This window comes from Xenopus laevis, chromosome 8S (assembly GCF_017654675.1).
Source record: "Xenopus laevis strain J_2021 chromosome 8S, Xenopus_laevis_v10.1, whole genome shotgun sequence".
Taxonomy (NCBI): domain Eukaryota; kingdom Metazoa; phylum Chordata; class Amphibia; order Anura; family Pipidae; genus Xenopus; species Xenopus laevis.
This window is the reverse complement of record NC_054386.1, coordinates 50,587,110-50,600,769: the sequence shown is the minus strand read 5'-3', so window position 1 is coordinate 50,600,769 and position 13,660 is coordinate 50,587,110. Positions and strand designations below refer to the sequence as shown.

General features: G+C 41.9%; 1 protein-coding gene across 1 annotated transcript; it reads left to right on the top strand.

Annotated features, from left to right (window-relative positions):
* Positions 1 to 5,337: 5,337 nt before the first annotated feature.
* LOC121397623 (piggyBac transposable element-derived protein 4-like) lies at positions 5,338 to 7,113 on the top strand. The gene has a single exon (XM_041574677.1). The coding sequence runs from the start codon at positions 5,338 to 5,340 to the stop codon at positions 7,111 to 7,113; it is 1,776 nt and encodes a 591-aa protein (XP_041430611.1).
* Positions 7,114 to 13,660: the final 6,547 nt, after the last annotated feature.

Here is a 13,660-nt window from a genome sequence, read left to right as displayed (position 1 = left end):
ATTATACATTGAAATTATACGATCCCATACTACTTTTTACCAAGTGTGCACCAAATCCTATATACAGTACTTTTTTTCTCTCTATTTAGAATTTTTCAAAAAGTCACATGAAATATAACAGTGTTATACAGAAATTGTATCAAGAACAATATCACGTTGTGAAGTATTTCAACATATACAAACAAAATGTAAAAGAAAAATAAAAGGTTACCTAAAAAAATAAATAAGAAAAAAAAGAACACATATACAAAATGGATACCAACCATATTAAACATGACAGTTTCAAATCATGCGTTATAAAAAACCTTCATACTCTCATCAAACCCTCACATTGGAAGTACAAAGACTAGACAAGTTCTAACCAGACCATGTATGTGGTAAAGCCCATTTTCCACTTTTTCATAGAGAAACTGACATTTGTAATATTAAAGTTGAGTTTTCTTAAAATTTTCCCAAGGTTCCCATATTTGCTTATATAAATCTAGGGAGTCAGAAATTATGGCCGAAAGATAGGACAAGGAATGTATGTGATCCACTCTGGTTTTCATTTGTGATACAGCTAAAGTTGGTGATAGCCAGTTAAGTGCTATTGTCCATCTTGCTGCTGCCAAAATTTGTAACAGCAATTTGTTTTGCAATTTAGTAAGTTTTCTAGAGGGAAGGCAAAGGAGCGCATTTTCCGGGTCAGGGGGAATTTGTGTATTGAAAACTTCTGAGGCTATGCGAAACGTCTCTGCCCATAATTTAGCCACCACAGGGCATTTCCACCATGAATGAAAATATGTTCCTCTCTCTTGACAGTTCCTGAAGCACGTATCTGGGAAAGATGGTAGGTACTTTTGTTTCTGTATAGGAGTAGTATACCATCTCATAATTACTTTGTATGCAGTTTCTCTGATACTAACATTTGGGGAAAGGTGTCGAATGGAATCCCAAATTCTCTTCCATTTGTCATGTGAAATGGTGATTGAGAGGTCTTTTCCCCATTCTCGTGTATAAACTGGTGTGTTTTTAGGGTTTATTTCAGTCAGTTGGGAATAAATCTGCGAAATACTATGAGCTGTACAGTATATTCAGGATGATGACAACGGGACTCATAACCAGAACTTTCTAATGTGGGCTTGAGAGAAGCTTGATGAGTATAAAAATGCAACAACTGGTTATAGCGAGTAATTCTGAGTTCGGAAGTTGATAGGATTCTTGTAGTGAAGTATGCGAAATAAATCCCCTAGGGGTAAGCAAGTCCTTGATACTGAAAAATTTATTATCCTTCCACCATGCAAAAGAATGTGGTATCAAACCAGGAGAGAAATCAGGATTACCTGTTATAGGTTGTAAGTTACTATGAGAGTCATGCTGAAGAATTTTGTGTTTCACCACTTTCCATATTTTAAGATGCAATCTTATAATTGGGTTTTCCAGTTTATATAAGTTCAAATTCTGGTTAGTGAGCCACAGTAAAGCTGATGTTCTTATTGGTGCAATAGTAGAATTTTCAAAGTCTACGCAGGGTACTATAATAGGAGGTGCTTGCCATAAAATCGATTGTGCCATTCTTGCAGCTCTATAATATTGGATAAAGTTTGGTACCTTAAGGCCTCCTTGATTATAAGATCGATATAAGGTAGATTTGTTGATGCGGTGTCATTTATTGTTCCACAAATATTGAAAGGTTAATCTCTGTAGTTTGTCAATTTCTTTGCTCAATATCGGAATATGCAAAGCATGAAATAAGTATAGGATTTTTTGTAAAATCACCATTCGGATGGAGGTTATACGACCTAACCACGAAAGCGGTAGTTTACCCCATTCAGATAGCTTGGATTGTAGCTGTTGGATCAATGGTGGAAAGTTAGCTTTATATAGTGTATTATAATTCTTGGAGATCTTGACTCCTAAGTATCCTAGAGACTGTTGCTTCCATTGAAACGGGAAATTCAACTGTCACAACTTGATTTGAGGAGAGGGTATATGTATTGGCATAGCTTCTGTTTTATTTATGTTAACTTTGAGACCTGAAATCTGTTGAAAGTGATCCAATTTCTGAAACAAATTAGGTAAACTAGTCAGGGGGTTAGTAAGTGTTATGCATAGGTCATCTGCGTAGAGGCCCAATTTATAAGTTTTGGTGCCTTTGTTGTAGCCTTTAATATTAATCTCTTCACATATAATCCAAGCAAGTGGTTCTACAGCAAGAGCAAAGAGTAGAGGGGAAAGGGGACACCCCTGTCTTGTCGCTTTGTAAATATTGAAAGTTGAAGATGGAGTGTTAAACATCTTTATCGAGGCTACAAAAAAAAAATTTTCTAAATGCAATGCATGCACAAAATGCAGAATATGCACCAGAAATGAAAAAAGTTAGTTAGTCCTTTAGTTTAGTCCCCTCCTGCCAATCCTAATTCAGTCTCTCAACTGTAGAATGCTTCCTATAGGAAAAAAGGTAGATCAGCGCCTTTGGCAACGGAGTCCAACTCACCAGAAACAAAAAGAAAAAGAAAGGGGGAAAAAGAATCGACATATAGTGTATTATTTTCGGAAATATTTGTTCCACACCAGGTGTTTGTATGTAAAATTTCTATTTTGTTATATTTGTTCCCCTTTCTCCAGAATTTCCTCTATTTTAATCCTCCATTTCAGGGGCTGTGCTTTTACTTTTCAACATGCATGTGTATCTTCCACCAACAAACGATTAAAGTGCCTACTTACAAGACTTTTTAGTTTTTCAATCACGTGTAATAGTGTTTTCCTTTCCCTTTGGGACAAACTTCTGTGCCTTCCACCAAAAAAGTGGCTAAAATGCCTACTTACAAGACCTTGATGCGTGACTCGCATATAGTAATATTATACGCCCGCTCTTCTTTTCTCAGTTCCTCCAATCACTCCCACATGGAATAAAGACGTATATTGTGTAATACGTTTTAATAAATATTTAAAAAGTTACATAAAAATTTTGCACTCACATTTTAATCGAGTTTCACAAACATTTCGATAAAATCAGCTGTCCTTAGCAGGTTGCCCAGGCCTCTGAGGAAGCTGATTGGACCAGCGAAACGCGTCAGGCAGGAGGGGACAGGACGCTGACCAGCAGGAACGCAACCACGAGGGATAGGAAAAGCCGGCTCTTTTATTCCTACCCCGGAAAGCCTTTTTCTGCTTTCAGTTTATTTGCTAAGTGCCGATTCGGTTTAACTTTTAATAAGAATAGTAGCTTTTGTGTCCATTTAACCCTTTACCCGCCAAGCACGTACGCCGTACGTGCTGGCGGGTCAGGGCTCTAACCGCCGGCAACGTACATTGTACGTTTTCGCCGGCGGGAGCGCTTCCGGCCATACAGGGGCTGCTGCTGTGGCCGGAACGCCACAGAACAGCAGCCGACACCCCTAGGCAACGAGCAGTGGGGCCGGATCGTCCTGCTAGGTGCCCGATGACCCCCACGGCGACCCCAAAACAGGAGGAACATCGCCAAAGCTGTGGGGGTCATTAGTCGGCTCCACATCACTTGCGGTGGCTGCTGCTGGCTGCGGAATGCCGCAGATCAGCAGCCACCGACCCTAGGCAACGAGCAGTGGGGTCTGATTATTTAGGCAGGCGCCTGATGACCCCCACGGCGACCCCAAAACCATAAGTAATGCTAGCAAGGCCGTGGGGGTCATCGGTGGGCGCCACGTGGTCAATGGTGGCTGCTGCTGGCTGCGGAAAGCCGCAGATCAGCAGCCACCACCTCTAGGCAACGAGCAGTGGGGTCTGATTATTTAGGCAGGTGCCTGATGACCCCCACGGCGACCCCAAAACCACAGGTAACGTCAGCAAGTCCGTGGGGGTCATCAGTAGGCGCCTCATGTTCTGCGGTGCCTGCTGCTGGCTGCACAAAGCTGTAGATCAGCAGCCACCCCCTAGGCAAAGAGCAGTGGGGTCAAATGTACCTGTCAGGTGCCCGATGACCCCCTCTGCGACCCCAAATAGCAGAAACATCAGCTGGAGATGGGGGTCGGTGGACACTGCTTCTTCTGCTCCTCTTCCCTTCCTGGTTTGACCTCAGCCAATCCCCTTAGGCAATGAACAATGGGGGCTGGATTCTTCTAACATGTGACCCCCACCTATGTCACCAGCTGCTGGGGTATATAAGATCTCCCCCAGTGCCGCCTCCTCTTCTCTGCTTGGTTGTGGATGTCATTTGGAGCCCTCCTGCTGCCAGCTGCGGTCCTCCTGTGATCCTTGCCTGTGAGATCTTCTGTGCCTGCCCCAGGTTACGCATTTTCACACTCACTTACACACTTACACACTAATCTAATTTGTCTTTCTTATTTTAGTTTTTACTTTTTTCCCCACTTACCTTCACTTACTTTGGACACACTCAAACCTTACCCCCACACCACCCCCCACACACAAACCCCCCACCCCCCCACACCCCACCCCCCCCACACCACCCCCCCATATTTGTATTTCTGTTTATTATATTTTATTGCTTGTTTTATTTTTGTCTTTTCTTTTATTGGCTTATTTCATTTTTAGTGATTTTTATTGCTTTTTTCTCTTTTGTGTTGCTGCCAAATACTGTTCTTTATTGATTTTCATTGATTTATTGTTGCGTTGCTTTTGATTTATTGCTCTAGCTTGTTTTGCTGGTAATTTGCATTTTCAGTTTTGTGTTGCTTTTGCTTATTGTTCTTTATTGATTTTCAGTGGTTTTATTGCATTTCAGTGTTGCTTTGCTGTTGATTTATTGTTCTAGCTTGTTTTGCTGGTAATTTGCATTTTCAGTTTTGTGTTGCTTTTGCTTATTGTTCTTTATTGATTATCAGTGGTTTTATTGGATTTCAGTGGTGTTTTACTGTTGGATTATTGTTCTAGCTGGTTTGTGTTGGTGCTTTGCATTTACTTTTTCGATTTTCAGTTCTCTTATTGCATTGCTCATTTCTACATTGCGGTTTATTGATTCAACCTTGTTTTTGCTTTACTGTCATTTTTAGTTTTGTATAGCTGATCAGTTTTGTGTTTTCTTGATTTACTGTGTGATTAGTGTTCATTCATAGGTTTTTTGTTCTAGAAAGTTTCAGGGAGTTTCAGAGTTCAGGGGGTTGGACTTATAGTTTTTTTTTTTTTTCCCTTTGATTTGTTTATCTTATAATCAGTTTTGTTTATCTTATATCCAGTTCTTTTTTTTCTTGACCAGTTTTGTTTATCTTAGCCTCAGTTTTTTTTTCTCAAGTCTCTGCCTTGCCTGTTGCATATTGTGATCCAGCTAACTTTTTCTGGCAGTGAAAACACTTACTTGATTTTCTGTTTGTCCCTGTTCCTGATTGTTCTTTGGATTAGGGGATCATTTTTGTTGGCAACATGGCAAAAAGGTTTTTTACTGTTGAAGAGGCTGCTGCCCTATGCATGGCCTCCAGCTCAGAGGAGTTTAGTGACTCTGATTCTGAATATGTGCCCCCTGAATCAGAAAGTGACTCTTCTACTGATGAGTCACCAGGTAGTAGTAGCACGGTTACTGCTCTTGAGGAGCCCATGGAGTTGGAGCAGGATGTAGAAGAGGAGGTTGAGGTTGAGGATCAGGAAGAGGGTGGTAGGGCTGATGCTGCAACTGGAGGAGAGCCTGCGTGGGGGCCTCCTGGTAATTTTACCCCCGAAATTCCCCCATTTACTGCAGTCTCTGGCGTTAAGGTGGACACCAGTAATTTTGAGCCAATAAATTTTTTCCATTTATTTTTGACTGAGGCCATCCTACAGGATATGGTCCAGTACACAAATGTGTATGCCGAGCAATATCTTGCCCAAAATCCCCTCCCCAGATATGCTCGAGCTCAGGCGTGGCATCCCACTGATATTGCTGAAATGAAGAGGTTTGTGGGACTTACTCTAGCTATGGGGCTTATAAAAGTAAATTCCCTGGAGTCCTACTGGGATACCACTACTGTGCTATCCATTCCAATCTTTTCTGCCACAATGCCTAGAAACCGGTATCAGCTACTGCTCCGGTTTCTGCATTTCAATGATAATTCTAGGGCTGTACCCCCTAATGATCCTTCCCATGACAGGCTGCATAAATTGAGGCCCCTAATAGACAGCCTGTCTGAGCGCTTCGCAACAGTATACACCCCCTCCCAAAACATTTGTATTGACGAGTCCCTTCTCCTCTTCAAAGGGCGCCTACACTTCCGTCAGTACATCCCAAGCAAGCGTGCCCGCTATGGGATTAAATTTTATAAACTTTGCGAAAGCAGCTCGGGGTACACCAACCGCTTTTTGATTTACGAAGGAAAGGACTCACAATTAGACCCCCCTGGTTGTCCCCTTGACCTGACTGTCAGTGGCAAAATTGTGTGGGAGCTCATCACTCCACTATTAGGCCGAGGTTACCACTTATACGTGGATAACTTTTACACCAGCATCCTCCTATTCAAGACCCTTCATTGTTTAGATACCCCTGCCTGTGGCACCATAAATCGTAATCGTAAAGGATTGCCCAGGGAACTCCTCGACAAAAAACTGAACCGTGGAGAAATGTATTCCCTAAGAAATGATGAGCTCCTTGCCATCAAATTTTTGGATAGAAAAAATGTTTTCATGCTGACGACCATCCACGACACGTCAGTAATTGAAGAACAGAGAGCTGGTAGGCCCCCAAAATCTAAGCCTCTCTGTAGCAAGGAGTACAGTAAGTACATGGGTGGTGTTGACAGAACAGATCAACTCCAACATTATTACGATGCCACCCGAAAAACAAAGGCCTGGTACAAGAAAGTTGGCATATACCTTATTCAAATGGCCCTTCGAAATTCGTATGTTGTCTATAAGGCAGCAGTACCAGGCCCCAAATTGTCTTATTATAAGTACCAGTTGCAGATAATCCCTGCCCTGTTGTTTGGTGGTCTAGAGGAGGCAGTGCCTGAGATGCGTGCCAGTGACAACGTGGCCCGATTGGTGGGGAAGCATTTTATAGACACGCTTCCACCGACTCCTGGAAAACCAAGAGCCCAAAAAGCCTGCAAGGTGTGCCGCAAAAGGGGTATCAGACGAGATACACGGTACTATTGCCCAAAGTGCCCTCGCAACCCCGGGTTATGTTTCAAACCATGTTTTGAAATATACCACACTCAGCTGCACTACTGAAAATGTTGTAGATTGTTGTGTACTAATTGACTTTATTATAAGTATTGACATCCCGCTTTGTGCAAAATTTATATTCAGGGCACTCCTGGCATTTTATGTTGTGGTTAATTTGGTATTTTCTTTCCCTAAGGGTAAGGACACACGAGGAGATTCAGGGAGATTTTGTTGCCTGGCTACTAATCTCCTTGTCTTTTGAGCAACTATCTCCCTGAACTGCCTCAGCGTTTTTCCCCATAGGCTACAATGAAAAGTCGCCTGCGCTAATGCACACACAGTGATGCGTTTTCAAAAGTTGCCCAAAGTTGCCTCAGTGAGGCAATTTCAGGCAACTATTGAAAACGCATCGCCCTGTGTGCATTAGCGCAGGCGACTTTTCATTGTAGCCTATGGGGAAAAACGCTGAGGCAGTTCTGGGAGATAGTTGCTCAAAAGACAAGGAGATTAGTAGCCAGGCGACAAAATCTCCCTGAATCTCCTCGTGTGTCCTTACCCTAAACTGTTCTTATGGTTAGAGGTAGCACTAGGGGTGTAGCCAAGTGATGTGTTAGGTGAAGGTCAAGGGCGCCTAAAAATTTGTGGTGCGTGATGAATCTGAGATAATTTCATCTTGCCTGCTGATGATGTCTTCTCTCTGATGCCACAAAACTTTTTTTTTTTACTGACACCTCATAAGCTCCCCTCTGAGTGCGGTTGATTAGTATATCAGAATTTCGGGGCAATATTGTGTTAAGGCTCCCTAGAATTTTGAGAAGTATGGGCTTCAGTTTTTTTTTTTTTTTTTTTTGTAAAGTGATCTTTGCCTGTTCTGGTTTTTTTGTTTGCAGTTGGCAATGAAAGTCATGGTTTGCTGATAGATGGGAACATTTTGCATTTCAAAAGGCTAATCTACACTTTGTCTTTATTATGGCTAGTAGTTAGTACAGTACTGAATGCATGGCTGAGATGGTTGGAGAAAAACTGGGCACTTGATTGAACTGAAAACTCACCTGCTTTTAGTGCAGATTCTTTACTTCTGGGCAATATATACTTTGTTCTTGTGTAGACATTTAGCTCTTTCTTTTTTTTTTTTTTTTTTTTTGGGCCGAATTATGGATCCATAAGTTGATTTCACCTCTTTATCTAATGCCTCAAGCTTTAGGGCAGAGACACACGTGGAGAAACACAGGTGCCTTCTGTAACTGCACTGAAAGGTGAGCGTTTGAGATGCCAATAATAAGGGCAGAGACACACATGGAGATTCGGGGAGATAAGTCGCCCAGCGCCAGCTAGAATCTAAATCACCGGTGGGATGGCTCTTGAAGCGCTTCATTTTCCAAGTCGCCCAAAGTTTCCTCGTGAGGCAACTTCGGGCGACTTCAGGAAAGCGAATCGCTCCGAGTGCTATCCCACCGGCGATTTAGATTCTGGGTGACTAATCTCCCCCAATCTCCATGTGTGTCTGTGCCCTTATTATTGGCATCTCAAAGGCTCACCTTCCAGTGAAGTTACAGAAGGCACCTGTGTTTCTGGCAGTATGAATATATAGTGGCAAATGTTTTTTTCTTATAATTGCGCAGATTTTCTAGTTCTAATTTTCTAGGTGTTCTAAAAGTAAAAAGCAGCCTTGCCAAAGGACATTGAAGAGTACAGATCAGAAGATGGTCCACTAAACGGATAATGGTAAGGAGAATATTCAATAACTTCAGTAGGTTTTTGTTGCTTGTCTTTGGGTTTTTTTTAGAGAAATCTAGTTTTGAGTTTTATCTTCATTGCAAGACAAACTATAACATTTTACAAAGAATTGCATCCCATTCTGCAAGAAGGAAAGCAAGGATGGTGCCGCTAAATAGCTGCAGGTGTGCATGTTCAAGGAATATATAGTTTGTGGGGGGTATTTCACAGGTAAGGGGGTTTTTAGACTGAAAAACTGTAAGGTGGCCACTTAGAGCACAGCCTCAAATTTAGCTATTGCTTTTGTTTTAGGGTGTTTTGTGGCTGTTTCTTTAGGTGCACCCATACATGTAGTGTATTGTTTTGTTCGGGAGAAGTTGCACATTGATACTTAGCAGGTTTTTTTTAGTTGTCATGGCAATTTTGTGGAGAAATCTAACCTTGGTACTTTTTTTCCTTTATCTCAGGTCAAACCACAAATTTCTACGGAGAACTGCGCCCACAGATCTGCGTGTAGGAAAGGAAGGATGGTGCCGCTGAATAGCTTCAGGTGTGCACTTTCAAGGAATATATATTTTGTGGGGGGTATTTCACAGGTAAGGGGGTGTTTGGACTGAAAAACTGCAAGGTGGGCACTTGGAGTGCAGCCTAAAAATTTAGCTATTGCCCCTGTTTTAGGATGCTTGGTGGCTGTATCTTTAGGTGCACACATACATGCAGGGTATCATTTTGTTCAGGAGAAGTTGCAGATTGATATTTGCCAGGTTTTTTTTAGTTGTCATGGCAATTTTGGGGAGAAATTTAACTTTGGAACTTTTTTTTTCTTTATTTCATGCCAAACCGCAAATTCTACGTAGAACTGCGCCCACAGATCTGCATGCAGGAAAGCAATGATGGCGCTGGTGAATAGCTGCAGGTGTGCACTTTCAGGGAACATATAGTTTGTGGGGGGTATTTCACAGGTAAGGGGTGTTTAGACTGAAGAACTGCAAGGTGTCTACTTAGAGCGCAGGCCGAATTTTCCAGCTAAAATTTCCCTTGTGTATTGCGCCTGTTTTGGGGTGTTTGGAGGCCGTGTCTTTAGGTGCACCCATACATGCAGGGTATCCTTTTGTTCAGGAGAAGTTGCAGATTGATATTTGCCAGGTTTTTTTTAGTTGTCATGGCAATTTTGGGGAGAAATTTAACTTTGGAACTTTTTTTTTCTTTATTTCATGCCAAACCGCAAATTCTACGTAGAACTGCGCCCACAGATCTGCATGCAGGAAAGCAATGATGGCGCTGGTGAATAGCTGCAGGTGTGCACTTTCAGGGAACATATAGTTTGTGGGGGGTATTTCACTGGTAAGGGGTGTTTAGACTGAAGAACTGCAAGGTGTCCTCTTAGAGCGCAGGCCGAATTTTTCAGCTAAAATTTCCCTTATGTATTGCGCCTGTTTTGGGGTGTTTGGAGGCCGTGTCTTTAGGTGCACCCATACATGCAGGGTATCATTTTGTTCAGGAGAAGTTGCAGATTGATATTTGCCAGGTTTTTTTTAGTTGTCATGGCAATTTTGGGGAGAAATTTAACTTTGGAACTTTTTTTTTCTTTATTTCATGCCAAACCGCAAATTCTACGTAGAACTGCGCCCACAGATCTGCATGCAGGAAAGCAATGATGGCGCTGCTGAATAGCTGCAGGTGTGCACTTTCAGGGAACATATAGTTTGTGGGGGTATTTCACTGGTAAGGGGTGTTTAGACTGAAGAACTGCAAGGTGTCCTCTTAGAGCGCAGGCCGAATTTTTCAGCTAAAATTTCCCTTATGTATTGCGCCTGTTTTGGGGTGTTTGGAGGCCGTGTCTTTAGGTGCACCCATACATGCAGGGTATCATTTTGTTCAGGAGAAGTTGCAGATTGATATTTGCCAGGTTTTTTTTAGTTGTCATGGCAATTTTGGGGAGAAATTTAACTTTGGAACTTTTTTTTTCTTTATTTCATGCCAAACCGCAAATTCTACGTAGAACTGCGCCCACAGATCTGCATGCAGGAAAGCAATGATGGCGCTGCTGAATAGCTGCAGGTGTGCACTTTCAGGGAACATATAGTTTGTGGGGGTATTTCACTGGTAAGGGGTGTTTAGACTGAAGAACTGCAAGGTGTCCTCTTAGAGCGCAGGCCGAATTTTTCAGCTAAAATTTCCCTTATGTATTGCGCCTGTTTTGGGGTGTTTGGAGGCTGTGTCTTTAGGTGCACCCATACATGCAGGGTATCATTTTGTTCAGAAGAAGTTGCAGATTGATATTTGCCAGGTTTTTTTTAGTTGTCATGGCAATTTTGGGGAGAAATTTAACTTTGGAACTTTTTTTTTCTTTATTTCATGCCAAACCGCAAATTCTACGTAGAACTGCGCCCACAGATCTGCATGCAGGAAAGCAATGATGGCGCTGCTGAATAGCTGCAGGTGTGCACTTTCAGGGAACATATAGTTTGTGGGGGGTATTTCACTGGTAAGGGGTGTTTAGACTGAAGAACTGCAAGGTGTCCTCTTAGAGCGCAGGCCGAATTTTCCAGCTAAAATTTCCCTTATGTATTGCGCCTGTTTTGGGGTGTTTGGAGGCTGTGTCTTTAGGTGCACCCATACATGCAGGGTATCATTTTGTTCAGAAGAAGTTGTAGATTGATATTTGCCAGGTTTTTTTTAGTTGTCATGGCAATTTTGGGGAGAAATTTAACTTTGGAACTTTTTTTTTCTTTATTTCATGCCAAACCGCAAATTCTACGTAGAACTGCGCCCACAGATCTGCATGCAGGAAAGCAATGATGGCGCTGCTGAATAGCTGCAGGTGTGCACTTTCAGGGAACATATAGTTTGTGGGGGGTATTTCACTGGTTAGGGGTGTTTAGACTGAAGAACTGCAAGGTGTCTACTTAGAGCGCAGGCCGAATTTTCCAGCTAAAATTTCCCTTGTGTATTGCGCCTGTTTTGGGGTGTTTGGAGGCCGTGTCTTTAGGTGCACCCATACATGCAGGGTATCCTTTTGTTCAGGAGAAGTTGCAGATTGATATTTGCCAGGTTTTTTTTAGTTGTCATGGCAATTTTGGGGAGAAATTTAACTTTGGAACTTTTTTTTTCTTTATTTCATGCCAAACCGCAAATTCTACGTAGAACTGCGCCCACAGATCTGCATGCAGGAAAGCAATGATGGCGCTGGTGAATAGCTGCAGGTGTGCACTTTCAGGGAACATATAGTTTGTGGGGGGTATTTCACTGGTAAGGGGTGTTTAGACTGAAGAACTGCAAGGTGTCCTCTTAGAGCGCAGGCCGAATTTTTCAGCTAAAATTTCCCTTATGTATTGCGCCTGTTTTGGGGTGTTTGGAGGCTGTGTCTTTAGGTGCACCCATACATGCAGGGTATCATTTTGTTCAGAAGAAGTTGCAGATTGATATTTGCCAGGTTTTTTTTAGTTGTCATGGCAATTTTGGGGAGAAATTTAACTTTGGAACTTTTTTTTTCTTTATTTCATGCCAAACCGCAAATTCTACGTAGAACTGCGCCCACAGATCTGCATGCAGGAAAGCAATGATGGCGCTGGTGAATAGCTGCAGGTGTGCACTTTCAGGGAACATATAGTTTGTGGGGGGTATTTCACTGGTAAGGGGTGTTTAGACTGAAGAACTGCAAGGTGTCCTCTTAGAGCGCAGGCCGAATTTTCCAGCTAAAATTTCCCTTATGTATTGCGCCTGTTTTGGGGTGTTTGGAGGCCGTGTCTTTAGGTGCACCCATACATGCAGGGTATCATTTTGTTCAGGAGAAGTTGCAGATTGATATTTGCCAGGTTTTTTTTAGTTGTCATGGCAATTTTGGGGAGAAATTTAACTTTGGAACTTTTTTTTCCTTTATTTCATGCCAAACCGCAAATTCTACGGAGAACTGCGCCCACAGATCTGCATGCAGGAAAGCAATGATGGCGCTGCTGAATAGCTGCAGGTGTGCACTTTCAGGGAACATATAGTTTGTGGGGGGTATTTCACAGGTAAGGGGTGTTTAGACTGAAGAACTGCAAGGTGTCCTCTTAGAGCGCAGGCCGAATTTTCCAGCTAAAATTTCCCTTATGTATTGCGCCTGTTTTGGGGTGTTTGGAGGCCGTGTCTTTAGGTGCACCCATACATGCAGGGTATCGTTTTACTCAGGAGAACCTTTTCTTTCATATTTGGGGTTCATTTGACTATTTTCAGTGGAGTAATTTTGTCAAATTCACTTCTGACTTTGTGACTGTAATGGTGTTTCAGAAAAAAAAAAAAATCCCCAAAAATATTGCTGTGTTTTAGGGTGATCTGTGTGACGGCAGCTACATTTAGAGCAAAAACTTCACCACAGCTAAAAACCTAGAGGAACGCAGTTTCTAAAAACACCTAACTTATGGGGGTACGTCACTTCTGTCGTTTGATATGGCACGTTAACCTATAGATGCTCTTATCTATTGTGTTTCAATGTAAAATTGTACAAAATGCTGTTTTATTATTGGGGTGTGTTGTGGACAAGAAAAGCGGGATACCAATACATATCTGGTATCGTTGGATTCAGCAGAATCAGGGCTTTTACAAACTGTAAACTTTTTGTCAGTAAATGTATTTCTTCTTTGAAAAAAAACACAAAATAAAAACATTTTATTCTTTATTTCACTTTTTTTTTACATATTTCAATCAAAATTTTCATTATATCTCCAGAAAAAGTACAAAATTTTTTTTCAGTGTTCAAGCCCAATTCATTACGAAAAAAAAGATATATAATGTGTCTTATTTCACATAGGTTTTCTTGTCAAAAATCCTCAGTAAAAGTAATGAGTGCAAAATGTCTAAAAACTGCTTGGCAGTAGATGTTCGCATTTAGGACAAATGGGCTGGCAGGGAAAGG

Bases quoted from the DNA above. Each gene is read 5' to 3' on its own strand.
- LOC121397623 (XM_041574677.1), top strand. From the start codon at position 5,338: ATGGCAAAAAGGTTTTTTACTGTTGAAGAGGCTGCTGCCCTATGCATG.